Source organism: Theropithecus gelada, chromosome 8 (assembly GCF_003255815.1).
Source record: "Theropithecus gelada isolate Dixy chromosome 8, Tgel_1.0, whole genome shotgun sequence".
NCBI classification, from domain to species: Eukaryota; Metazoa; Chordata; class Mammalia; order Primates; family Cercopithecidae; genus Theropithecus; species Theropithecus gelada.
The window spans coordinates 68,024,827-68,037,953 of record NC_037676.1 but is presented as its reverse complement, the minus strand read 5'-3'; the positions used below and the strand labels follow the sequence as shown (position 1 = coordinate 68,037,953).

General features: G+C 37.4%; 1 protein-coding gene across 1 annotated transcript in view; it reads left to right on the top strand.

The window, feature by feature from the left end:
- Positions 1-13,127, top strand: part of PDE7A (phosphodiesterase 7A) — a 125,016-nt gene that overhangs the window by 60,463 nt on the left and 51,426 nt on the right. The window contains exon 3 of the mRNA XM_025393757.1: positions 2,805-2,888. Coding sequence (XP_025249542.1) covers positions 2,805-2,888 — 84 coding nt within the window. The remainder of the gene's footprint in view (positions 1-2,804; positions 2,889-13,127) is intronic.

Sequence of the window (13,127 nt, the reverse complement as noted above, 5' to 3'; positions counted from 1 at the left end):
TGTGAATCAAGAGAAGCATTTTAGAGTTACAGATAATTGAGAAATCTTTGGCCTAATAACTGGGACACTGTCATTAGTACACAGTTTCAAATTGCATCTTGAACATTCTTCATAGAAAATAGTGTTAGATTTGTACAGTGGCTAAATACCAAATAGATGAATGCCAGCATGGACAAAGGTGAGGCCATGAAATACCTGCTCAGATCATCCTGTGACTAGATGTATTTTGTTCTCAGCTGGCTGGCAAGGAAGACCATTTGACTTCTAGTTCTGGTGCTTAAATTTTTTATGTATTAGTCAATTCCACAAGGTGAAATGAATTTAGATATGTGCGTATATATTTCTAATTTTCTTTTTCTCTTTTTCTCTGTGCCAGATTTCTGTCTTCATCCATGTCTCCTTCATCCTTGCACTTCAACTCATAGTATTAAACATGCATATTAAGATTCCAACAGGCACATTTATTCGTTTTTTGTTAGAAGACTCTCCTACGACTCCTCCTCAGCTCAGAATTCCTCCCTCAACTTTATGATACTGATCTATCCTTATTCTTCACCTACTTTTGTTTTCTCCTTTGCCACCTTCACTAATTCCTTTTCATACTTTTAAGCTGAAATGTTCCCCAAGGTTCTGTTTTAACTCCTATTCCTTTTTGTCCTCTTTATTTTATCTTGTGTATCTTACCTGCCTCAGTTCTTTTCTATTCCAGTACATATTTTCCCCCCATGAATGCACAGCCTTTTTCTCCTTGCTGTCTCCATCTTTCTCTAATAAACATGTTCAGGATTCCGCTGTCCTTAAGACAGAGCTTTGCATTCATATTTTCTTTAACTTTGTAAAACATCTCCATGTAAATGTTATGGATATCTCAAACTTAACATGTCTAAAGCAAAACATTTGTGTTCCCCATGCCCATGTCTGTCTGTTCTGCAGTCTTTTGCCATCTCAGTAAATATAACTCCATTCTTCCTGTCATCAGGTCAGAAACCTCAGAGTCAATTTTTTACTTCCTATTTCTTACACACTCCATATTGAATTCATCAGCAGATCCTACTGGTTGATACCTTTAAATACACTCAAATCTCACCACACCAATGCTGTTACCACCACATTTATTACTTACTCCTTAACTGGAGGCCCTGTGTCTACCTGTGTTCCCTGACTGACTCTGTTCTCATCACACCTAGAGGGAACCTTTTCAGACATAATCTAACTTCTCTATTCATAAGTCTTTGATGGCCGCAAATGTCTAGCATGATCTGACCCCACTGCCTCTCCACCCCACCCCCACCGGTTCCCCTCACTCACCTTGCTCCTGCTGCGCCGGTCTCTTGGCTTGCCCTTGACCGTGCCAAGCATGCTTCTGTCTCGGGGAGTTTTACGCTCTCTCTTCCTCATGCCTGGAAGCCTCTTCCTCCCTGGCTCCTGCCTTGCTTCCTTCAGGTCCCTGCCCAGACACCTCCTTTTCAGTGAGGCCTTCTCTGACTGCACTAATGAGTCACCCTCCCCTGCTCCTCTCTTGCTATTCCTCTTACCTTTAGTTTTGTCCATGTAACTCATCATCTTCCACTGAAATTTGGTATTTATTATTTGTGTCATCACACAAAAAGATAAGCTTCATGAGGACAGTGAAGGGACTTTATGTATTTTGCCCTCTGCTGTATTTCCAGTGCTTGACTTGTTAACGTTTGTTGCAACGTGAAGGAATGGCCACAAGACAGGTGACTAGTCATTGTGGGATGGAATTATAGTCGATGAAGTGAGCCTTGGAGGAAGTGATGGTCTTACTGAGAGAAACAGAGTAAGCAGGAGTGCCCTCTAAGCAAGCCAAATTGCGAGAGCACAGGAATAGAGGCTGAAGATTTAAAGGTTATGAACTTGGAGGCTATAAAAGTGTACTGGGAAAAGTGCTGTGTTTGGAACTCACGGAGCTGGGTTTAAATCCTGACTCACCCTTTGTACTAGCTTTGTGGCATGGAGCATGCTATTTAACTTCTCAAAGTCAAGTTTTTGAATCTGTAAAATGAGGATTAAGATTCCTATCTCTGAAGGTTGACGAGAGAAGAAAATAAAATAATGCCTGCAAAACACAAAAAAGAGCGTCTAGACCATGGTTGCTATGGTTATGTTGCTGTATAGAAAAATAAATGTGGAAGTAATGTGGGCACATGTAGGAACCACACTGAGCTTACAAAGACCAAAGTTTAAGACTCAGCTAAAGGCCTTGGGTGTACCTGCTGTCAGTGAGAAAAGAGTGATTAATCAGGTTGACTTTAAAACAAAATCTTTAACATTTTAAGTTTTTACACATTTATGAAATTGCAAACTGCTTGAAAATAAGTAATATATTTTCCATTTTTCATATCCCTTTTAGCCCGTACTATAGTGCTAGGCACAGTCGGCTCAAGTTTTGTGCTGAGGATTTTCAACCTCCTGTAAAACAGATACTGTTTCCCAATGGCCTTTTTTTTTAAAAAAAAAAAACGTTGCCCATATGAATAACATGTTAGGTCATCTTATCATATACTTGAATCCTATTTCAAAAGGCTAACTTATTAAAATATAGATTATAATAATTATTGTAGGGGTAGATTTTAAAAAGTCCTCCTCATTCAGCCTTACAGTTCATTACTGAAATTTTGTGAACTCTTTCAAATAAATCAGCTCCTAACTACCTGTTCCACATATATCATCAGTGGGCTGTCACTTACGAATATGATACCACATGGACCTTTGTTGCTTATGGAAGCTTCTTCCCGAGCGATAACCTTCTAAACTTATGTTTTATTCCTGATTCTGTCCAGGAGATGTACGTGTAAGGAGCCGAGCAGGATTTGAATCAGAAAGAAGAGGTTCTCACCCGTATATTGATTTTCGTATTTTCCACTGTAAGTGTTGGTAGACATGATGTTTCTCTCAGACTTTCACTACAAATTTTAATAAAATTACATAGTTTTCCAAGAGAAAAAGAATACCAGAAAAAAAATCTATTATGTTTGGAATGTTTTTAAAACCCAAGTCATGTATGTAAATGACACTATTTCTAGGTAATCTTAGTAAATACTTAAGAGACAATTAGAAGAGGAAGATACTAAAATATGAAAGTTGATATAGCTTTTCTCTTCTCCTCTGATTTATTACTTTATTTCTTTAAAAAGATTTTTTTTTAAGTTGTTGTATTCCAGATGGTTTGTCTTTGCTAATTCAAATAAAATGTTTTTGTGCAAATGATATTTTATGAAGATGTTTCACTAGATTAGCAAAGTGTTATCTTTTCGGTTTATTTGAAAATGTGTATCACCTTTAAAGATGCCTGGTCGAGTGCCTGTTTCAAAAACAAACATTCTATGTGGATTTAGCCTATAGTGGAGGGAAAGGGGAAAAAACAGAACTTCTAAATGCCTTAAGTATTAAACATATTAAATCTGTTTGTGGAGGAGTTCCACTTTCAGTAATGTTGGCTAAAGTAATTTGGATTGATAATCTAAAAAATGAGAAAAATTATTCAAAATATAAAAGACATGTATGTATTCAAATGTATCTGAATGCTATTGAGGCAGAGAGATAAGCCCAGCATTTCAGGCTACTATTCTTCTTAGTAGCATGTACTGATTCTGGGAAAGGTGAATTAGAAGATGAGCAGAGCTTTTTATGGACACTTAGGGATAGAGAAACAAAAACAGGTGTTTAGAGCCCAGCAAGGCTGGAAGGTTGGTGCTGGTAAGCCATTCAGGCTTCGTTTGGAATCCTAAAGTGCTATGCCTTAGAAATAAATCCCAACTTTGAAATATCTCACTCACCGAATACATTAAGGTGATCTGTGACTCGTGTTTCTAGCCACCTGCTGGACAGAGATGTAACTCATCCCTTAAGTTTGCTAGCTGCAAACAGAGCCCTGGGATATGTCCTAGGCAAAGAGTAGTCAGGGCTTTGTGTTCTTGAGACATCAGTAAGAATGTGTAGGGACCCTCGGGGCCTCCAAGGAGGATTAACTTTCCAGTAACAAATGACCCCAAAACTTATTGGCATAAAACAACTATTTTTAATGCTCATGATTCTGAGAATCAGGAATTCAGTCAGGGTGTATCAGGTTTGGCTTGCCTGTGCTCTACAGTGTCTTGGTCTGTGATTGGAATGGTTCAGACAGCTTAAAAATGGCTGGGATAGTGGCACTGGAGCCTTATGTCCCGGGTCTTGGTCCATCTCATGTCATCTCCCAGGGCTGGAACCTCCAAGATGGCTTCTGCACTCTTAGGTGCCAACATTTTTCTGTCTCCATAAATGGCAGTCTCAGGGAAGTCTTAGGGGTAATTGGACTAATTACATGGCAGCTACTTTCTGCCAGAGCAAACATTTCAAGAAAGAGGAAGTGTGAGGACTCATAGTGTCTGAAGATGTGGGCCCAGAACCTGGCATAACATCACATTTCCATATTCTGTTGATTAGCCGTGTCACACAGCTTGCTCAGAGTTGCGGAGAGAAGACACAGCCCTCCCTCCACCCTGGTTGTCAAAGGGATGCAAGGTCAAAACCTTTTTAATCTCCCATCTGTAATCTGGCACAAAATGTTTTGAAAAAGTAATTAAGGTCCTAGAAGGAGAGGAGAGGGTAAGTGTAGCAGGAGCAGTCTTTAAAGAAGCAATGGCTGAGAAATCTCTAGAAGTTGATAGAAGACATTAAGGCACAGATTCAGGAAGTATTATAAATCTCAAGCAGAGTAACATTAAAAGAACATCACACCTAAGTGTACCATAGTATAACTATGAAAACCAAAATCAAAGAGAAAGAATTAAAAGTAATGAGGGGTAGTGGAATATTACTTTCAAAGGAGCAATTATGAGGTTGCCAGAAACGGATTGTTTCATTTTCCACAGAAACTAAAAAGGTAGAAGACAAAGGAAACATAGCTCTGATGTGCTACAAAAAAATAAACTGTCAAACTAAAAATGTAATCCACAAACTCTGAAAAGGACACACTTCACAATTTGTTACGTAAGGCTAGCGTGTAATCTTGATACTACAACATGACAAGGATGTGGTTGTCATCCACATCCTTGACTAATAGATTTTAGTCATAGCAGGAGCATGTGCTCATTTCTTTGATTAGATCACATTTCACAAAACACACTAGATTACAAACAAAAAATAACAGCCAAATCGCTCATGAATATGGAGGAAACGTCCTAAATAACATATTATCAAATTATATCTATAACACAAAGGGAGAATTAATATATTTTGACCCAATTCATATTTTCCCAGGATATAAGGTTGGTTTAACAGTGAAAAATCAATCAGTGTAATTCACTATATTAATAAAATAAAGGAGAAAAGTTATGGATAGGTTAATATGTTAATGCTGAAATGGCAGTGCTAAAAGCCAAGATGACCAAATGCTAAGAAGAGCATTTGATAGGGCCAGTCGCAGTGGCTCACGCCTGTAATCCTTTGGGAGGTGCTTTGGGAGGCTGAGGTGGGTGGATCATCTGAGGTTGGGAGTTCGAGACCAGCCTGACCAACATGGAGAAACCCTGTCTCTACTAAAAATACAAAATTAGCCAGGCATGGGGATGCATGCCTGTAATCCCAGCTACTCGGGAGGCTGAGGCAGGAGAATCACTTGAACCCGGGAGGCAGAGGTTCCGGTTAGCTGGGATCGTGCCATTGCACTCCAGTCTGGGCAACAAGAACGAAACACTGTCTCAAAAAAAAAAAAAAAAAAAGAAAAGCATTTGATAAAATTCAGTATTTGTTCTTAAAATTCTGAGCAAGCTAGGAACAGAGAAAAACTTGCAGAGTTTGAAACATTAGCTACAAAACCCACAGCAAACATCATATTTAATAGTGCAATATTAAAACATTCTTTGTGAGATGAGAAATCAAGAATATCTTTCATCATCCTTCCTATTCAGTATTGTTGTGGGAAGTCAGGGACCCCGAATGGAGGGACCGGCTGGTGGTTCTATCCGGTATAATAATGCAAGAAAAATAAATGAAAAGTATAAGGACTAGAAAAGAAAAAGTATCATTTTTATGGATGACATACTTATGTACTTAGAAAATTGTTAGGATTAATAAGTGAATTTAGCAGTTTTCCTTTCAGTACGTAGTGGTATTTCTGTAAAGTAACAGTGACAAAATTAACATAATATATGATTTGAATTTGCGTCAAAAAACATCAAATATGTAGGGATAAATCTAACTAAAGATATGTGTAACTCTACATAGAAAACTATAAGTCATTACATAGAAAAATTAAAGATAACTTAAATAGAAGTATATATACTGTTGTTTATGGATTGGAGGATTCAATGAAGATGTCAGTTTTTCTTCTTTCCTAAATTAATCTGTATAGGTTTAGTGAAATCACAATGAAAAATCCCAGCAGTTTTTTTTTCAATAAAATCAACAAGCTGATTTTAAAACTTATACGAAAGTTGAAAAAGCTAAGAATAGCCAAGACAGTTAGGAAGAAGAAGAACGAAATTATGGAATATACATCCATAGATATCAAACTTATTATAAACAGTAATAATCAAGTCAAGGTGATATTAATTCAAGGACTGACAAATAGAATAAAGGCATACTATAGAATCTAGAAATAACCTACACATATATGGATATTTGATTTGTGACAAGTGTGGTAATGCATTAGGTAGAAGATAAATAATGCAGTGGGTAGAAATAGCGATTTCACTAAATCAAGTGGATACCCATATAGGGAAAAAAAATGAATCTTGGACCCTGTTCACACCATGCATTAAAAAAATCAAATTTTGGTTGATTAACTTTGCCAGATTAGGCTGATAATTCAGGTAAGGTGAGGAATGCTAAATCAATAACATTGATTTAGCAATGTGGACATGTTGGTAGGGGAAGCCTGAAGTTAAAGTGAATTTAAGAGAGAACAGAAAGATGGGAATTAGATCCAGCAAGTACAAACAACTCTTTTAGAGAGTTTTGCTGCAAAGAAAACGGAAGAGGCTGGGCATGGTGGCTCACGCCTGTAATCTAGCACTTTGAGAGGCCGAGGCGGGTGGATCACCTGAGGTCAGGAGTTTAAGACCAGCCTGGCCAACATGATGAAACCCCATTTCTACTAAAAATAGTAAAAATTAGCCAGGTGCAGTGGTGCGTGCCTGTAATCCCAGCCACTCGGGAGGCTGAGGCAGGAGAATCACTTGAACTCGGGAGGCGGAGGTTGCAGTTAGCCAAGATCACACCACTTCATTCTGGCCTGGGCTATAGAGCGAGACTTCATCTCAAAGAAAAGGGAAGAAATAAGAGAGGCAACTGACAGAGGAAGTGGGATCACTGAAACTAGAAATTAATAGCAAAGCTCGAGAACAAAAAGGCCTGGCCACCTGGAGTTTTTCCAAATTCTGAAATAAGTACTTCTTGGGTCAAAGAGGTAGACCATAAAAAGATGATAATTAAAGATTATATAGGAAAATCTATGAAATTCAGATAATGCAGTGCTTACAGGAAAATTCATAGCCTTAAAAAATACTTACATTCATAAATAAGAAAGAATGAAATAAGTCAACTATAAGTAGTCCAACTCAAGAAGTTAGAAAGATAAGATCAAAATACACCTAAGAAAAGATAAAGTAGTTGTTAAAAAACAGCAATCAATGAACTAGTAAACTGAAATAAAAGTAGAACTCTGTAACTAAAGTTGTTGTTTGCAATAAAACAGATAAATTGCTCGCTAACTTAAAGACTGAATGGAGCTAACATGCATACTCAAAAAATAAGAGGGGAAAACACCACAGATAAAGAGAAAATAAAAGAATCGAAATGGACTCTTTTGCTTGACCCCAAAAATATATTTGAACACTTGTATGATCCAGAAAATTTTCTTAAAAATTGCAGTTTATTAGAACTGAATGTAGAAATCATAAATTAATCCAGCAGTACTCACAGTGCGGTCTGGGATCCTCAAGACCCTTTTGGGGGTCTGTGAGGTTAAAACTATTTTCATACTAATACTAAGATGTTATTTGCCTTTTTTGCTTTTATTCTCTCTCAAGGATACAGTGGAATTTTCCAAGGCTGCATGATGTGTGATGTCTCAGTACATTCAGTGTATTAGCAGATACGAGAAACAGCCGGACATTTCTCCTTAAATTTTTCTCCATTTTGGAAGATATAGTTATTTTTAATAAAAATGTCATTTATGTTATGGCTTTATAGCAATAAATTTTTAAAAAATAAATTTAAACAATATTTAGCCATTAAATGTTTTCAAATTTTGTTTTATATATTTTTAAATTAACTAAATATTTAAATATTAAAAATGTAATTTCTATGGTAAATATTTAATTTCTATGGTAAATATTGATAGCTATAACCCATATAAAGTTAGTTATTTGGGTTGTTAATAATTGTTAAGAATGTGAAAGAGTCCTGAAAACTAACATAATAGAGAAAGTTGCATAAGAGTTACCTCTCTAAAAGCCTGAGGGCCAGAGGATTTTACAGGCAAATTATTTAAGATCTTTAAAAGATTGATGATTAGTTTCAAAGCTCTCTAAACTTTCAGATTATAAAGAGGGAACCATTCAGAGTAAATTTATAAAGCAAATATAACTTTTTATAAGTATAATATTCTCACTATAAATGTCAGTACAAAAAATTTTTTTTTTTTTTTTTTTTTTTTTTTGAGACAGAGTCTCACTCTGTCACCCTGGCTAGAGTGCAGTGGCACGATCTTGGCTCACTGCAAGCTCCGCCTCCTGGATTCACGCCATTCTCCTGCCTCAGCCTCCCGAGTAGCTGGGACTACAGGTGCCCGCCACCACGCCTGGCTAGTTTTTTGTATTTTTAGTAGAGACGGGTTTTTACCATATGGGCCAGGATGGTCTCGATCTCCTGACCTTGTGATCTGCCCACCTCGGCCTCCCAAAGTGCTGGGATTACAGACATGAGCCACCATGCCTGGCCTAAAAAGTCTTTAAAAAATATTAGCATAAGGATTTCCAACAGCATGAAAGAGTAATACTTCAGCCATAGTGGGGTTGTTTCAGAAAAGGAAGCAAGGATGATTCAATACATAGTTTTTCTGCAATAATGTAGCAGAAACTGGTAACATCGGTTGCTTCTAGGATGGAAACTGGGTGGCTTGAGGGGAAAGAAACTTAGTTGTAGACCTTTTGAATTTTGACTCATGTGAATGTATTGCTCATTGGAAAGTTTAAGTAAAAATATGTTTTGATGTTGCAATAAATAAGGATTGGCCATGGGTAAGGAAATCAATAAAAGAGTTAAGTCTAAATATTTGTATTTATATAAAGAAAAGTATAATTGTATTTGGAGTCTGCAGCCTACCCCCTAACATTCACTGAATTTAGTGAAATAAGAGAATTTGAAAAATATAATTGTTAGAAGTTTTAAATAGGGGGCATAATGGGACGTTTTGGTGGGGGAGGGACATTAAAAATGATTAGATTGTTAGAAGTATCTCTAATGAAATTTAAATAGGTTGTATACTATCTAAATCACTAGGAAACCAGGAGCAAATAAAATAAATCTAAAAGTCAAGATAAGAGAGGAAAGACCAAACATATCAATATTAGTAATAAAGATAAATGGATTAAATGTTCCTTTTAATAGATAAAGAAACTCAAATTGGATAATAAATGAAACCTAATGACAAAAAAAACGTTCAAAATAATATGAAGCAGAACCATACTTGAGGTTTTGGTATCTATACTTATATCCTGATGCAGTGATGTGGAAGCTTTGTAGTATGGTATTTAGAACATTGGAGGCAGCTCAGTGTTAAGAGCAGCAGATTATCCTCTCGATCTCATCATGCTGTTCATAAAAGATGACAAATGTGTAAGACTGTAAGTTGTAATTGAAAATGAACTGTTGGTATAGAATTGGTCCTGTAGTTATTACAAAACAAGAATATGTCTCTTTAAGCCACCATGGTAATATAATTTAGAGGGGTTTTTTGAATAGAGAAAAACGTGTTATTCGTTACTGCTTATAATAGGTTCTGCTTATCACACAGCTTGGAATTCTTTTTGAAATTGTAATCTAGTGTGTTTTGTGAAATGTGATCTAATCAGAGAAATGAGCACATGCTCCTGCTATGACTAAAATCTATTAGTCATCTTCAGGCCTTCCCTTCTTCCACTGACTCCTCTGATTATCCTAAACATTAGCCTGAACATGTTCTCTGCAAGAGTTAGCTTACAAAACTTTTTCTTAATTTTTTTTTTTTGAGATAGTCTCACTCTGTCACCCAGGCTGGAGTGCAGTGGCGCAATCTCAGCTCACTGCAGCCTTTGCCTCCCAAGTTCAAGTGATTCTCCCATCTCAGCCTCCCAAGTAGCTGGGATTACAGGTGCGTACCATGACACCTGGCTAATTTTTTTTTTGTATTTTTAGTAGAGATAAGGTTTCACCATGTTGGCCAGGCTGGTCTTGAACTCCTGACCTCAAGTGATCTGCCCACCTCAGCCTCCCAAAGTGCTGGGATTACAGGCATGAGCCACCACACCCAGCCAGTTTAACCCTAGGCTTGAGTTTATGCACAGTAAAGTTGAGCTGCCTTGGACTTAATGACCAGGGGGATTATCCTTCTTTTCTTTCCAGCTATGAATCTTAAGATTTCTTCCTTGTGGGGTATTTATTTTCTCCCTTGCACTAGTTGAAGATATCAGGAGTTTATTTATGTGGAGTCAAAGTTGTTCTTTTTTACCCCTCTTCTTCCCTGTGAAGTTCCTTGGATTAGGATACCTGTGATTTATGCCACAAACCCATTCACCTCCTATAATCTTGGACTTGGCAAAGGTACAAACACTAAAGCAACCTTGCAGGATCTGTTTAAACCTTCAAAGGTACTGAAGCTTTGAAAGACTACAGTGTGCCCTTTACCTTGTATAGAATTAAAAATAAGAGTATTTTCCCTAATGATACAAAAATTTACACACGTGCCGAAATAAAAATAGTTTCTAGGTGTTCTGATTGCAAAATACTGGATATGTGTATTAAATGCATTAAAGCTAGAATGTTCTCTGCTTACAGCTCCTCAACCCACTTACTTTGTGTACCTCTTTACTTTTACCCTAAACTCACTGTTAATTTCCCTGTTGTAAAATTGTTGTCTCTTTCTGTTCTTTCATTGCTTAAATTCAGTCTCATTAAATCCTTTGGGTTTTTGTATGCTGACATAGCCTATTCTATTCATTTCTTTTCTGCCTCCTTATCTCTTGTTCTCCTTGAACCAGTCCTTTATCACCACTGTCTGAGGCTGTTTTGCTATTCTCCTAACTAACCATTATCCCTACTTTAAGGATATTTCCTTCTTTCTTCTTCTTCTTTTTTTTTTTTTTTTTTTTTTTTTTGAGACGAAGTCTTGATCAGTCGCCGAGGCTGGAGTGCAGTGACTCAATCTTGGCTCACTGCAGCCTCCATCTTCTGGGTTTAAGAGATTCTCCTACCTCAGCCTCCCAAGTAGCTGGGATTACAGGCACCTGCCATTACGCCTGGCTAATTTTTGTATTTTTAGTAGAGATGGTGTTTCACTCTGTTGGCCAGGCTAGTCTCGAACTCCTGACCTCATGTGATCTGCCTGCCTCAGCCTCCCAAAGTGCTGGGATTATGGGTATGAGCTACTGCACCCAGTCTAGATCACATATTTGTTAATTAATTGAAATTAGGCCAGTTCTGTGGTTATTTATAAAGAAACGAGAGAGTTCAAACTTTGGGAAGACATTTTGAAACTTACTTTTATATATGGTTACACAAGATAGAGGGATTTTGATGATTATGAATTCTTCTAGCCAAGAAGTGTTTCTCAAAGTTCTGGTACAAATATGCTCTCATGGTTAGTTTGGCAGCTTTGTTGCAACGATTCTGATTTAATCAATAAATTCTATAATTTTTAAGTCATTTCTGAGATGGCTGTATCTTGCAGAGACTTTCTTAACAATTTTTTTGAAAAAAATATGTGCGTGCGTCTGTTACTTTTTTTTGAGACTGAGTCTCGCTCTGTCACCCAGGCTGGAGTGCAGTGGCGCAATCTCGGCGCACTGCAACCACTGACTCCCTGGTTCAAGCAATTCTCATGTCTCAGCCTCCCAAGTAGCTGGGATTACAGGTGCCTGCCACCACGCCTGGCTAGTTTTTGTGTTTTTAGTAGAAACAGGGTTTCACTGTGTTGGCCAGGCTGGTCTTGAACTCCTGACCTCAAGTGATCTGCCCACCTCAGCCTCCCAAAGTGCTGGGATTACAGGTATGAGCCACCTCGCCTGGCCGTGTCTCTTACTTTTAGTGGGCTCTTCATAAAAAAACTCCTCAGATAGCATCTGTCACTAAAGAAGTTTTCTGATGCATTCTTGACCTTTTTGTATTATTATTGATTATATATTTTATTATCTATTATTGTAGCACAGAAGGTAATATTTATCATACATATTTACATAGTTTATGAGTTTGAGAAAGGGGTTTTTTTACATAAAGAAGTCATTGTTAATATTACTTTAGGATGACTAGAAACATTCTTGGAGTATTGTCTTGAAATAGTATTTTCTTCTCTAGGAAATGTTCTATTTTGTGATTAAAAGAGAATACAGATATCAGTAAGAATTTGTATTAGTCTGTTTTTACGCTGCTGATGAAGACATTCCGAGATTGGGCAGTCTACAAAAGAAGAGGTTTATTAGACTTATAGTTCCACCTGACTGGGGAGGCCTCACAATTATGGCCAAAGGTGAAAGGCACATCTCACATGGCAGCAGACAAGGCAAGAGAGCTTGTGCAGGGAAACTCCCCCTTTTAAAACAATCAGATCTCCTGAAACATATTCACTATCGTGAGAATTAGCACCCCCATGATTCAACTACTTCCTACGAGGTCCCTCCCATGACACGTGGGAATATTGGGTGTTACAATTCAAGATGAGATTTGGGTGGGGGCACAGCCAAACCATATCAGAATTATACTAGTGGCTTGTGTTAAGAGATTGGGAATATTTTAGCTCATTAAAGATACTGTTTAAATTTGTGGATGCTCACTGTGTAGGAAAAACCCTGAAACTGTGTTTTCCCTCTGCTCTTACACCACCACGGTTGTCATCAACACAGAAGACTTCTGTGAGCAAATGTGTGGAG